Raw genomic sequence first — 15,691 nt, 5'->3', positions numbered from 1 at the left:
ACTGTTCATCTGGGGGGAGTTGTTAAATATTTTATTTGCATTTATAATTTGCATGTATTTTTTCTCGTTTCAGTTAAACTTCAAGTTGAAGTATTTTAATGTAAATTCAACACGTGATCTAATGACGTGGTATGCGCCCTTTAAATAGGCTGAATGCCGGTTTAGTTGAATTAGTCTTGACTCTTGAATCAATCGATGCTGCATCTTGATGGCAGTCACCCTTAACGTGACTGAATTACCTCTATAAAGATGTTAAATACTATATACGTGTACATATGTAAATAAACGTTTTTATGTCATAATAATGAGTCATGAATATATTGCTAGCATTTTAACTTAACTTGAATACAAAGGAAAATATCTTGGCTAATAAGACCAAACTTGGCGTACTTGGAAATTTCATCTTGATACATTATATTTATTATACTGAAAAAAACGTTTAAAATTACTTTATTTCATATACATCTAAAATACGAATTTTGTAACAAAAGTATCTTCCAGAAAATAAATTTCATTTAGACATTGCTCTCCTTAGGATGGAAAATCCGCATTTTGGTTATCTGAATGCATATATACATTATGTACATTCTCTTAAAAAGCACAAAAATGAGAAGTCAAACATTTGATGCAGGCATACTTTCCAGTAGATTTTCATTCTTCAGCACCCCCTTAAAATATATAAACAAAATTTTAACTCAACTAAAAGTTGAGTAAAAAACTAATTTTTGGAAAGACTTTTGATTGTGAAAGCTTTTGGCACTTGGAGAAAAGAAAAATACCGTTTCACGTTATCGCCATGTTTGGTCATGGGAGATAGTGCAGTAAAAGTTATAACAAGTAACAATAAGACTAACGTTTATCAACACAGCGCTTGGGAAAATGACAAATATAATCCCTAGCAACCGCCATGTTAGGTCAAGAGAGAAATAAACAGGGTAGATACTGACAATGGCTTTACTTTTCCAGTGCAGTTGAAGAACAAAAGTACAGCAAGCAATGTTAAGAATAACATTTATATAGCTCTTAAGTGCACCGAAGGGTTAAAAAATTAACTCATTCTCTACATAACATTTATGAGTATGATAGTTTTGAACATATTTTTTAAAGTCGGCGAAAAATGAGATGAGCAGAGTATAAGTTACTGTTATACAAATACATCAGTATTTGTATATGTCAGAGTAGTCTATGGAAATATCATTTAGCCGAATAGAGAATCGTTGCAAACTCTGATTTTATTTAAATTTATATCAATTAGTAATTAATTACGGTTACATATAAGATTGTACAGGGACGGATACGAGAGAGGGGCGATGGGGGCGATCGCCCCTCCCTTGAGGGACTCTCTACCGATAATTTTTCGAAAATGAAGTTTGAAAAAAGCAAATTTAGACGAGTTTTATCGATGTTGAGAGAAGGGAGGTTCGAGTTTTTGACAATATCCTGAAACTGTTTTGGAATTGAAGTTCAAAGTCATATTTTAAAATTAGTATACATAGTAAAAAGTAAGCAATAAAACTCAATCGCTCCTGACTTGAAAAATTTCTGGATCCGTCCTTGAGATTGCATGCATTTTCTTTCCTCAGACTTCAAAAGAAAAATGTTCTAAAAACAGTGCTTAAGCAGATTCTCAACCTGTGATCCGTAAACAAGTAATGAAAATTAATCTATATCATTTTTAGAGTTGTATTGTGCGTTCATGAGGAGAAGAGACTTCGGAACGCCTTCCCGAAAGCAAAACTAAGTTTAGCGCGGGGGTGATCGCTACCGCTTTCAATTGAGACAACCCTAAATTTGGCGGACATTTAAATTTGTAAAAATGTCTTCGTGTTCTTTCCTTTCGTTTCTAGCTTCGCGTAATTGTCTTCTACGGGGAATCTATACTTTTTAAACTGAAAATTTCAGAACAAAAATATTGTATTTACAAAAAAAGTAAGGTATTTTGTTTTCCGAATGAAACATTTCTATTAAGGATAGGCTTTCTGAATTTTGAACGATATCCTTTTAAACACTAACGTCCTATATTCGAAATTGCAAGTGCGCTGATGAAAAAAAAGAGGGGGGGGGCAGGAAAACTTCATTGCCACACAGACTGTGGCATTGAAATGCTTAAGGGTTGCATTCGTTTTGAAGACTTAATATCTCTCTCCATCTCCCTCTCCCTTTTCTTGAGGGGGGGGGGGTGACTCAGTAGCTCTTACGGGTTGGGTCTTTTTGATGCATCTGTATGGATTGTACAAAATTTCAGATCATATAAAGCGGATATACAGTCAACAAATCTACAGTAGCAGTTATTTTTGAAAAATGATGAAAACATTAATCGAACAAAAGTTGCCCCCCTCTCCCCCCCCCCAAAAAAAAAACTTGGTTGAACCAAAGGCGGGGACTGGGCAATTGTTCCAGAAAGGATTTACATGTGAGAAATAAAAATAAATGAGAAAACAATAAAAAATCAATCTGAAATATTTAAAGTAATTGACTATTAAAATCAAGGCTATTTCTCTAAGTATTGCATGAATATTAATGTTTAGAAATATGTAATAATTTGCGATGCGTTATAAAAAGTGTCTTTGGTTTGAATACTGTTTTAAAATTATAGGTTCATCGGTTGGGTCGGCTTAAGAGATGATGACTACCCCCCAGGGCGAGTATTTTCAAGGCGGGGGGGGGGGGAGGTAAACAACTTCGTTTCTGGGGGGGGGGGCAGAAACGAAGTTAGTTATAACACTTCAGTACACAGTAGCCTAACGTAAACACGGATTGTCCATAAAGGACGTTACACTTCACCTTAGCCTCTCCCCTCGTTACATCTCACGCAATGTTCGATGAACATATTGCTATAACAAACGCTTTTATTTGGACCAAAATATGTGAAGTCATATTTCTTATAATCCCCTCCTCCCCCTTGAGACTGTCCGAAGTTCATGAACCCCGAACCCTCTCTCCCTACCCCTTTCAAGCGTGACATCATTTGTGAACGACTCCTTAGGTTTGCTCTAAGTCACCAAAATCGCAGTAACAATTGTTTTAAGGAAAAAGACTGGCTCCCCCCCCCCTCCTTCCTGGATAGCTCTAGTCACAATTTGTTTATGATCATGTATGTTTTTAATAAAGAATCATATCGCACTCCAGCAAGGAAAGTGACACAATTCAAAATCTGGGAAAACCGTACCGGCTATTGATTTAAAATCTAAATTTAGTGCTTTTTCTCGACACAAAAACCGCAAAGTTAGCTCACCTAAATGGTGCGGGAGGGGGGGGGGGGCGTAGAAACGATTTCATCAATAATGACACATCATTAAAATTTCATAATTTGGAAGAATTTTTTTGAGCTTAAAGTATGCATTATGTATCTATACTTCAAAAACTAATTAATAAACATCACATAATAAGTTGACTGCGCATATTGTAATGTTTGAGACTAAATCACTTAAAATTGCTATTGCGTCAAACCTTAATTTTTTCCATTGCTGTTTTTTTTTTCTTGTGGTTGAGTCAGTTTCCTTGCCAGTGTGGGATATTTTGAACAACTGAATAGGTTGACTATAGCAACGTTTCTTGATAAAAATAACGCATTTTACATTCAGAGCCAAGGACGGATCCAGAAACTATTCAAGGAGGGGGCGATTGATTTCACACTCTTACCCTTTTATAAATTCGCGAACCTCCGCCCCCCCCCCTTTCCAAACACCATGAAAGATCGTCTCATTTCAGTTATTTTGGGAAGGGGAGGGACTTCCTTTTCTACAAAATTGCGGAGGAGTGTACCAAACCCCATCCCTTACCTTAACGCCATCAAAGGTGTCCCATTAAAGTTCCTCTTTTTTTTTTGGGGGGGGGACTTCAATTTTCCAAACTTTCCTGAGAAGAGCCCTTGAACCCTATAACCCTATTTAATATCATCTAAAATCTTCTAAAATTGAGTTTTTGGAACTTTGAAATACTTCCTATACAAAGTTCAGATCTCTATCAGTAATGTGTTAAGAATAAGATATGTGCTACACTTTCATTTTCCAGACAGCAAGAGCTTCGTCAAACTATTGAAGATAGGCTAAAACAATTTTCAACTTCAGTATCAAAGACATGCCGTGGAAGAGTTCTGCATCTCGACTCAAGGAAGGGGCGGTCGCTCCATCGCCCCTCCCTTGTGTCCGTCCTCGTTCGGATCTGTATTAGAATACGGGCAACAAACTTTTGCCTATTTTATGATCCCCACACGTAACGCTGTTCTGTAAAAGTACTAGAAGAACTGAATTACTTTTAGAGTAATCGAAAAAACTTGAATAAAAAAAGCATGTATATTTTTTCGTATTTACAAAAATAAATAGGTTAAAACAGTAACATAAAACGTTGTTTCAGGCACTTATTCAATTATTCTGTAAATAACCATATTGGCATGTGAAAAGCTTTAATTTTTGTTTTGTTCCTTTTTTCATTTCTGAAGAATAAAAGCCATATTAGAAAAAAAAATAGTACTAAAGTATTGAAATGTGTCACACAGAGTGCAACTTACCTACTGAGGCTTCCAAAATTGTTCGTAGGCTTTAAATGTGTATGGTTAAAAATGAAGTGCCTAGGAATCGAAATAGTAGTTCAATACTTTTTCATAGTGTCTCTACATGATTACATCAATTCAACATTTTTTTTACAAAATATTGACTGTTTGAAATGGGCCAAAAATGAGGTGACAGAGAAATATTTTCAGAAAAATTCGAAATTAAAGTTATCGTCTGTCGTTTTCTTTCTTTCCTTTTTTTTTTTTTTTGCTATTTTTTCAATGCGGTGGTAGTTAAAAAATCTTTTGGCATTAATTTTTGCTTGTTCACTTTACAAATCTACGTATTATTTTAAAAATGACTCGTATTCCGCAAAGTAACAACAAACACAATTCGAAAACGCATTAATTCTTCATTATATTCGAAGTAAAACAGTTCGAAATATTGCAAAAGTAGTTGATTTATCCCTAAGCACTGTGTAATATTTAATAAACGCTTTAAAGAAGAAAATCGGATCGAAAATAAGGTGAGAAATGGTTGACCAGCAAAGTTAACAATATGCGATTAGAGATTTATAATTAGAATACCTATGAAAAACCCACGTTCGAGAGCTGTGAAAGTTTCAGCAGAATGGAAGGAAAAATTTTCCTTCCAATTTCACCTGCAACTGTTCACCGTGTTTTCAGAAAATGTTTACTTAGCGTGAAAGACAGAGAGTTTAGGATTTCCTTCGCAAAATCAATGATAAATTAACCCAAAACGTATAGAAATACACTGCAAATCTTAAAATACTTTTAAGTCGAACAAATGTCTTAGTAGCACACCTTTTTTTCGGGAAAGAAGGTGGGAGGTAATTTCTTAGAAAATTATAGAACACTCGTCTTCTACAGCGCGATAACGTTGGCCAATTGCAACCTTTCTCAGTGTTGGTATGAAGCCTCATCCCCAAAAGACGCATATAGAATCTTCCGATACCACGTGTTGGGGGCGTGGCCAAGTCTCAACTAGTGAAAAACGGACAATAGTTAATCTTATTTTAGAGAAAATTTTAGATTCATCTCATTTCACTTAATATTAATTGTTGTGAAAACATTATATGTATCGTATGTGCCACAGGTAAAAAAAATGCATGATGTCCTGATCAAACTAAGGAAAAAATCCTAGAGTTGTCGTAGAAATGTAATCTGACCTTAGCTAGTCGTATTGAAACGGTATCGCCAAAATTTGACGAGTTTGGAAAAACTTTCATAACCAAAAGTTCTCCAAGTTTCCTATACCTTATTGAATTGTATGAGCAAACGTACCTCTTTCATTAAGAATTTCTCTTCTTCCAAGCCATTTTTTGATCCATTTGTGGGCGCAGAATTTCCAAACATTTTTTCTGAAAAGTTCATGGGGCATACGTAGTCGTCTAGTGCAAATTCATTTTTGTTTTTCTTCTTCATGATTGAAAAATGACTCTTTTTTATAACCTGCAAATATATTTTTAACTTTTTTATTAGTGCACTATAGATATACTAAAATAGTAGACAATACATTTTTTGAAAATAAAATACGGCATTCAGTGCTTTTTAGTATTCAGTGCACAATGCACATCCTTTTGTATACATATCTTGCATTTTTTTATGTTCTATGTGATCCGAAATGATACACTGTAAAAACGATTCAGAAACGTTCCTTAAAACTAATGGGCAGCTGATGTACTCAATTCCTTCCATTAACATATCTTACAAAAGCCAGGAACGTTTTTCGTTAAAATTCAGTAACGTTCCTGAAACTATCCTGGAAACCTCCTGAAATATTCAGAAATCTTCCTGTTTAAAGCCAGTAGTATCTCTTTAACTTTGGAGTAAACATAGATATAATTAATAGCTTGGAACTTTCCTGCGTTTTCAGGAAAGCTTCAAAAGCAGTATTGTAAACATGGCCAAAGCTAAGACAGAATTTCAAGCAAGTAACAAGAATTTTACTCGCCTGCAATACTTACAAAGCCACGTAGTCCGTAGACTGATTTGTGTCCTTTGGACGCCTTATCAGTCTGAACCGGCCGCAATCGAACTGAAGTCGATACACTTTATAAATACGCTTAGTTAATCTTTAAACTGAGAGCTAAAAATAATTTTTACAGCAAGGAGAAGCCTGAATTCGTGCGACTTGGGCGATGCAGGAAACCTTTTGACAATAATACTTTATTTTTCCAGGAAGTGGATAAAAACCACTGAAATCTCGAAACGTTACACAGAAATACTCAGTAACGTTTCGGAATTTTTTTACAGTGTTTTAAAATGTCTCAAAATTTGCATTTAGAAAAAATAATAAGTACATTACCTTTACTTTTGCACTAGGAGAAAGTGGAATAAAATTTGGTTGGGCCTCCCATTCTCTCTTCTTTTGCATGACATCAGGCCCAATGAGCTGCTTAAATTGGGTGTTCAAATGTCGGCGAAGTAGAGTCTTATTGGGTGGAATATTCAGCAATGTTGCAAGAAGATCTGCGGTGAAACGTGGTTCGTGCATCTGTATAATTAAATAAAAGTAAACAAAGACAAATCGGTTGACTGAAATTTATACATTCATTTTGAGCCAAAAAATAAATAAACCGTAATTTACCATTAGGCCTCCATGAACTCCACTCCCTCTCAAGTTTGGAGCATATTCTGAAAGATCAACAGTTTTCAACCATTCCATTACTCTGTGGTTTGTCCATTTGCTAACACTGGATGAGTTATTCTCCTGTAAATATAAAATTTAAAAAAGAAGAATGTAACCCGTAATGCAAATAAAACTAATTTTTGTGTAACTATTATCAGACAATCACACGATACTGAAGAATTTATAAATGCAATTATTTCCGACTAAAATAAATAAATACCTTTGTGATGAACAGTAAAGTAAGAAAAAACAACGTCTCATTACTTTTTGCGTTGAAAAGGCGTTCCCTGTAACGCCGAAACACGTGTCTGCAGTAATTTGCAATTCGTGCTTTTTTGACGTTGTATTTTCTTAAATTTCCGACTAGTTTAAGAAATTTCTCCGTTTTAATTGTACAAATTGTAATAGTATCATAAAAATTTGATAATGGTGTCACATCAGCCAATGGTCAGTCGTGGAACGTAATGACGTCACATCTCAAAATATCGGGTATAATTTCGTAATTAAAACTTTAATCTAATGCTAAACTGTAAAAACGATTCAGAAACGTTACTGAAAAATAATAGGCAGCTGATGTGTCTATTTTCAGCCAGTAACATATCTCGCAAAAACCAGGAAAATTTTCCCTTTAAACTCAGTAACTTTCTTGAAATTATCCCGAAACCTTCACGTGTCTGCCAGTCGTGTCTCTAGAACTTCAAAGGAATTTGAGATAGGAATAACTTAACAGCTCCAGAAGCAGTATTACAATCATGGCTAAAGCTAAGCCAGAATTGCAAGTAAATATCAAGCATCTTACTTGATTGTAATTCTTGCAAAGCTCAGTAGTTCTAAGACTCATTCGCTCCTTTTGGGAGCTTAATCAGTCAGGACAACCCGTAATTGAAACTAAGTCGATACACCTTATAAATACTCTCAGGTAATCTTTAAACTGGGAACTATAAATATTTTTTATAACAGAGAGAAATCTGCATTCCTGCACCTTGTGGCCATTCAGGAAACTTTTTGACAATTATACTTGATATTTCCAGGAAGTGGATGAAAACCATTAAAATCCCGAAACGTTACACGGAAATACTTAGTAACGTGTCTGAAATTTTTTACAGTGTATAGTTTCTGATAGATTAAAGTAAGACTAGAGTAAAACTGTATTACAAATTTATTGCACAATATTTTTGTATTTACTTAACAGAAATTAAAATTAGAGTAGGTGCTAAATTTTGCGCATTTATTGCTTCATTCGGGCAACATTGAAAGTTCCAAAAAATAAATGATGCTGCCCAAAATACATTGTTGTTATGAGCATACTATCGAATCAGCATCCTGGGGCGCACCGCCGAACTTAAAGTTTTTTTTTTGTGGGTGGGGGGGGGGGGCTGAAATTCTCAATTTACCGAATGGTACCCCAAATTTTCCCGAATTATGATAATTTTGCCAAATGGAACTCCAAATGTCGTCGAATGGTGATAATTTTGCCGAATAAAGCTCCAAACTTAGCTGAATTATGATAATTTTTCCGAATCGTGAGACAAAATTTGCCGAATTAGGAACATTTTTGGAGGTCACAGTGACCTCTCATCGGGGCTCCCCTGCCAGCATCCAATAGTCTGTAATGATGTGATGAACGAGCCCGGAACGCGAAACAATCTTGATGGAACTACTTGCAATTCCCAGGGATTGGTGAGATGCCCTGTGGTAGTCTTATAAGAAATATTTTTCGAGATAATCTAGTTCAGTGATTGTTATGAACTAAATATAAGCTTTTAACCTATTACTAATTTAAAAGAATCATTTGTATTTTTACACTCCCTTCTTTTTAGTGTAAAATTATTTGTTAAAACAATAAATGTGCATTACTTACATCATCTGGAAGGGAACGTCGTGTCAGACAATGAACATCAAACTTATTTTCTCTCAATACTAAAATACCGGTCTTAATGCTAATGTGATGCAGGAGATTGGTCACTTTCAAATGAGCTAGGTCTTCCTGTGGATTATATCCTTCATTTTAAAATTATTTCTTAAAAATAAAATCTCGACATTATTTTATACATATAGTTATCAATATACATGGTAGGATCCAAAAGTAATTAGCCTTCGTTTAAAAAGACGGATTTATTGAGTTGATCGGTTTTAACTGACTAATAGTTCAAAAAATAGGCACCTCCTGCAATAATGCACTTCTGTAGGCGGCTTTTCCAGGACTCAAAGGCATCCCTGAAGTCCCGGGCGGTCATTCCAAGTTCGTCAGCTTGCGAGATCGAGATTTTCGCTCACGTGATCGGTTGTGATGTAGAAATGTCGCAAAGTAGTATTCTAATCTACTCGAACCTAGCCGCAAGCTACGTTCGAGTAGATTAAAATGCTACTTTGCGACATTTCTACGTCACAACTGATCACGTAAGCGAAAATCTCGATCTCGCAAGCTGACGAGCTTGGAATGACCGCCCTGTTCAGGGATATCTGCAAGGAATGCTTTGACATGTTCTTGGATGTCCTCGATGGAGTCGAACCGTTTTCTTTTCAGCACTGATTTTGATAGTGGAAACAAAAAGAAAACAGAAGGCGACCCGCCCGGAGTATAAGACGGCTAGAGCACCACGGGAACGTTGACTCGGACCTTCTTTAATCAGAGGTCCCGGCACGAGTTTCGCGCAGACTTTCCGCATGTGCAACTCCTCCATAACAATGCATTGCACCGTTGTCACCTATAAGTCCAGGGCTTTTGCTACTTGATAGAGACTAGTTCGTGTTCAAAAAATCACTCGTTGCGCATTCACGTCAGTACGGGCCGACGACGAACGTTCATACTGAGGTCCGTCAGTCTTGCGAAAGGCCTCATGCCACTTGTCTACTTGCGAATAGGACACACACTCAGTCCCAAATGCCTGTTGAAGCATTACGATCGTTTGGGATGGAAATCGGAAGCAAAATTTGTTTGCTTTGAGTTGATCTGACGATCTTTCCATATCGCCATGTCACGCAACACCATATAGGGGTTACTGTTAAAGCCGATGGTATCGCTCCGAAAGCTGGGAGGCAACTGACCTGCGTTGCGATGTAAAGTCAACAACCCCCCCCCCCCCCACCACCGTTGCTGTCAAGCAGAGCGAGTTGTGGAGTGCGCATGTGTCAGTAAAACGTGAAGCTCACTACTTTTGGATCCTACGATGTATACTGTTTAAATTAATTTTTGCGTATTATGCGATTAATCTAAATAAGTCCCTCATAGTACAGAGTAATGGATAAATATTTATAATTACTATTGAAGGTTATATAAGTCATATTCAGTTATTACATACACTTCTTGTTTGTATTATAGATTGTTAAGTACATTAGCTAACTTATAATATTGATTGCAGTGTAATTCATTGACATATTTGTAATAAAATTTTAACTAATAGAAATGAAGCAAATTATTAAAATGCAAAGTTCGATTAAAAATTAAAATGACTCCAACTAATTCTAAATATTTCAATTGATTTCAAACTCAATATTTTAAATGTTGAGTATATTATTCTTACCAAAATAATTTTTTCGTGCTATTCATTTTTAAAAAAAATCTTGTCCTTCTGAAAATTTTAACAACAAAAGCAGTAGTGATTGAAAAGAAAATATTGTAATGTAAATGCACTTTTTCCATGCAAAATTTTGAAAATTGTTTTGCTTTTTTTTGTATTAATTTAATAGTATTAGTATAATAAATAACTATAATCTTGATATCTTACTAATGTTAAATGATGTAACATTCTCCCGTCGATTCTAGCATCATAAAAAGCATCCTTGTATTGAGGTAGCCCAATGTCATCCAACCACCTTACCACCCACTGATAATCAATTTTTCCTGCTGGTTCCAGATTATCTCCAGTTTCTTCTTTGGCTCCACACACAGCCAAGAGTAGTTTTTTCCGATGCAGTGGATTTTTCATTCCAAGCTCCTGAAAAGATATTTTTATTCATGATATTTTACTCGTGTGTGATGTTAATTTACATTTTAAATACCTTCAACAACGTTACATCAAACTTAAAACACTCGTTCAATGCATTTCCTGTCCAATGATTATTACAAGTGCAGGAACTTTAGTAAAACTACTTCATTTTCATACTTTGCATTTTCAGTTGTAGTAAGTCCTTACGGTCATATCCACAAGTCAAGGTGAACCTCAGTCAAACACCTGCACCTGACATCGAAGCCTTCTTCAACCAATCAGCAAATTTCAATCGGAGGCTAGGGTGCTCAACTGACTGAGAATTAACTCGGCAGTGAATATGACTGTTGATCTTTCAGCTATCCATTTGGCTCTTCTGCAGCTTTAAAACCGTTTGGAATGATTCTCTGACGTGGTAGATTTTTCATATTCGAGAGACGCTTTTAAAACTATTAATTCTAAATATTCCTTTCGATCTAAAGATATTGAGGACTGCGTTAACCTTATGTAACGGTTATTAGATAATAAAGAAGTTGCTTTGCAGTGAATCCCGGCTTACTGAGAAATAGATGAGAACAAAACCACTGATTTCCTGGTGCAAAGAGGATTTCTATTTTGCAGCTAAAGGACCATGTCTTGCAATCTTAAGGTCAGAACTTCATAGCGGTGAGCTCTCTGCGTCAATGGACATATCTATTCTGGAAATATAATTAACATCGCGAAATGTTTTATCAGCATATGGTTTTATATAAATGCATCATCTCTAATGGACACGGTGTGCCAACCAAACAACCCCAGCTAAACGACCCACCATTCCATTGAAACGGTAGCGAAAAGGATCGTCAAATCTCCATCTTTGCAGGATACTGTCGCTAGAAGCAAAGCAGCTATGTCCAAGATGTTCTGGAATGGCACTGAGAAAAATCTAGCAATGCTTCAGTTTTCGTCTCGACACGCTTTCACCTTCACAGAATCAACGTGGACCCTGATCGTCTTCGTTTCCTGTGCGATATGAGGAAGGAAGGACTAGGAAGGAAGGAATATGAGGACTGAAGACTGAAGAAAAGAAATGCTTCCCTAAAGCTCTGGATTGGAACCTAAACCATCTTGGGACTAAATGGTGCTTTCTTTCTATGTCTGCTTTAATGAAGTAGAGTGTTTCGTTTTTTGATTGTGGTGCTTCATGATTGAGGATTTTTATTGTGGTGCTTCATGATTGGGGATTTTTATTGTGGTGCTTCATGATTGGGGATTTTGATTGTAGTGCTTCTTGATTGTGATTGTAGTGCTTCTTGATTGTGGATTTACATAGAGTTAAAAAGAAACCACAGCCAAGAAGCAAAACACGATAGTTACTTTACCATACTAGACATAGGAAGAAAGCATCGTTTAACCCCAAGATGGCGGACGTGCCGCTACTTTATTCTACGATTCAGGGCTTTACCCTGCCCTACCTTCCATTTCTTTGTGAGAGCGCTATTGGATTGTCAGGCATAAGTTGATCAATTAACAGATTTAGCTTTTTCACTTCGTATTTTCATTTCTTTATTAATTTCTGTTGTTCTAGCATACTCTTAATTTTACACTAATAACAGGAGGGTTTTCGTATGGTAAATTTAAACAATAGTAGTTTTTTTTTTAATGTGCTTATGGTAATTTCACTAATACTTACATATTTCGTTTGCAGGTTTAATATCTTATTTACTAGTAATTGAAAAAGGGTTGATGAAACTATTCAAAAACTAAAAGTCTATCTACAGTTCTAAGAACATTAGGTTTAGTTTATTTATTTACTCCCCGATGCATATGAGGATCTACGTATTTCTTTTTCATTTCACTCATTCGTTTAGGTTCAGATTAAATAGTTATTGCGAAAGAATCAGGTTTTAAACCTCTTTATGGGAGTAAATTTAACCGTATAGCGTTTACTCAACATGCATTTTTTACCAAATGTACTATAGAATGGATTAGCAAAAAAAAAAACATTTCTGTTAAGATTTTCTCGAGTTTTTTGCAAAATATAGTATTTATAGCAAGGATTACAGATGAAATAAAAATATCTGGTTATGGTGAATGTATCGTACACGCAAAAATATCCAAGTTACTTTAACTTTGCAAATTACATCATAAAATTATTCATGAAATAAATTACTTTCTCAAAATCATGTGTCGATGCTTTCAGTAGTTGGTCACCGTTCTTAATCCCTTTTTTACATTCAGGAACATACATTCCTAGTCCAATGTTTAAAAGCCAATCGCAGATCATGGTGCAATCCCATTCAGCAAATGGCTTGTTTACCCTAGGAAAGGAAATGTAATTACTAAGATCAGATACACAAAGAACACTTAATAAAAATAGATGTAACATACTTAAAATGTAACTATTTACTGCAACTCTTTGATATCGAAATTTTTTTAAAAAGCTGTCTCAAAAACCATTCTAACTTATTATGAAAAATAAAACAAGATTCAACAAGACAGATAGTTACATCAAAACACCGCCAGCTCAGTCATTCCATCTGAGGACATTCGTGTTTCGTAGCACTCATCAGCCCGGAATAGGAAGTAACTGAGCTGGAGGCGGAAAAATCTCTTAAAGGAGCCAAGAGAAACAAACAAACTGGTAGCTAATGTAGAATTAGCCCACCAGACGAGTGACCTCAGCAATGGTGCGGTTCAACTCAAAGATTGAAGGCAAAGCTTTTTTTATGTATTTCTGCCTTAACCCTGGCTTAGGACGGTAACTTAAAGCAAAAGACAAATATTTGTTAAACGAAAGAAAACTTTAAACACAAAATACGCACATTTGCTCCATTAAAAAATAAAGTTTGACCGTTGCTTTGTTGTGAAGTTCTACTCATTAACAGTCATTTGTGTAAAAAAACGGAATCACCCATATCCTACTGCCCCCCTCCAAAAAAAAACAACCCTTCATAAGAATGAAACTTTTAATTAGCATTTATTTTCTCAGATACATCAGTCTCAGTTTTTTCAATTTCAATGAAGGCATTTCTCAGATCGATTTCCAATTAAATCAATGTAATTTGTTAAGACTAAGCTGAAATTTCATCATAAAATTGTGGATTTTTTAAGTTCAAAATTTGTGACTCCTTTCAAAAGAAGATTGTATATTAAAGATTCAAATACAACTTTAATTTTGAATGCCTCATTTTTTTTTTCGAGAACCAATTAATGATTCTTGTAGTTTACACACAGTTCTTCCGTGAAGTTTTGTTTCAAACTTTTGGTTTTTTCTTTATCTTTTTATGTAAAAATATTACTTATGGTGTTTATTTTCGCTAAAATAATGCGACTAATCTGGTATTATCTTTATGAAATACAACACGATGTCTAAGGTAGCTAAACTGTTCGTTTTCAAGAGCTAAATTTAAAAATAGGAAAAAATAAGAAATGTCTAATTATAAAAAAAAAAAAAAAAAGTCAGACGAACCATTCAATGTTATATATGAAGTGAAAGATAGAGATGAAGCTAAAGTGACACTTTATTTTTCTATAAAATATTTTTAAAAGTTTACAGTACAAAAGATAAGGAAACAAAATGTGAATGAGAACTTAAGTGTTCTGATATCTTCTATCAATCCCTCAAAATAAGTTGTTTATATCTGCGAAGAATGTAGGGATGAATCTTTTGCAATAGCTTTTAGGGAAGAAAAAAGGATGAAATGCATTTCTCTGTTTTATTCATGAAAAGGCGATAACTTCTGAGGATTGACTAAACATCATTTGCATTTGACATTAATTTCACATTTCCATATAGGAAACACATTAAAATAATTATCTGCACATACAAATGCAAAACACTTCTTTATTCGAAAGAGAAGTTTTAAACTTTTAGATGCATTTAAAGGACATATATAAGTCTTGAATAGATACATTGAGCCAAGTGCAAAATATATCAATTCTTACTTAAAGCTTTCACGTTTAATTTTAAAATCTTCTGACCATCCAAGTCTTGGACCAGCTGTTGCTCTAATACCTCCTCTTTTAAATTCTGCTTCGGAAGGACTCAAGTTCTCCGATCCCGTCCTCTTAACTCTAGAGGGAAAAAATGTTATAAGTGTTAAAGTTAATCATCACTGTAAAAACGATTCAGAAACGTTACTGGAAAATAATGGGTAGCTGATGTGCCCAATTTCTGCCAGTAACATATCTTGCAAAGTCGTGGAACGTTTTCCGCTAAAATTCAGTAACCTTCCTGATATTGACCAGGAAGCCTTCTGAAATATTCACAAATCTTCCCGTTAAAAGCCATTCGTGTCTTCGGAAAATTAGTGAAAATTTAGGACAGAAAAATATAAAGCTTGTCATCTTCCTAATTTATCAATGAAATTCCAAGGGCATTATTGCAAACATGGCCAAAACTAAGCCAGAATTGCAAGTAAGTAACAATAATTTAACTTGCCTGCTATTCTTGCAAAGCAGCGTAGTCCGTACTTATTCGATTCGCTCCCTTTGGGAGCTTAACTAGCACGGACGGGCCGTATTTGAACTGAAGCCGATACACTTTATAAATACGCTCAGTTAATCTTTTAACTGGGAGCTAAAAACATTTTTCACAACAGTGAAAAGTCTGCATTCGTGCAACTTGTAGCTATT

At 35.1% G+C, this 15,691-nt stretch overlaps 1 protein-coding gene across 5 annotated transcripts in view; it reads right to left on the bottom strand.

Moving 5' to 3' along the window:
- Positions 1-434: 434 nt before the first annotated feature.
- Positions 435-15,691, bottom strand: part of LOC129222784 (liprin-beta-1-like) — a 102,720-nt gene continuing 87,463 nt past the window's right edge. For all 5 annotated transcript variants that reach the window (XM_054857326.1, XM_054857327.1, XM_054857323.1 and 2 more), the window contains 8 exons: positions 15,002-15,130; positions 13,227-13,374; positions 10,874-11,083; positions 9,007-9,132; positions 7,104-7,226; positions 6,822-7,010; positions 5,798-5,965; positions 435-668 (listed from right to left, as the gene is read on the bottom strand). In XM_054857326.1, coding sequence (XP_054713301.1) covers positions 615-668; positions 5,798-5,965; positions 6,822-7,010; positions 7,104-7,226; positions 9,007-9,132; positions 10,874-11,083; positions 13,227-13,374; positions 15,002-15,130 — 1,147 coding nt within the window. In that variant the 3' untranslated portion in view covers positions 435-614. The remainder of the gene's footprint in view (positions 669-5,797; positions 5,966-6,821; positions 7,011-7,103; positions 7,227-9,006; positions 9,133-10,873; positions 11,084-13,226; positions 13,375-15,001; positions 15,131-15,691) is intronic.

This window comes from Uloborus diversus, chromosome 5, assembly GCF_026930045.1.
Source record: "Uloborus diversus isolate 005 chromosome 5, Udiv.v.3.1, whole genome shotgun sequence".
Lineage (NCBI taxonomy): Eukaryota > Metazoa > Arthropoda > Arachnida > Araneae > Uloboridae > Uloborus > Uloborus diversus.
Note: the sequence above shows the minus strand (reverse complement) of the source record. Positions and strands in the feature narration are given on the sequence as shown.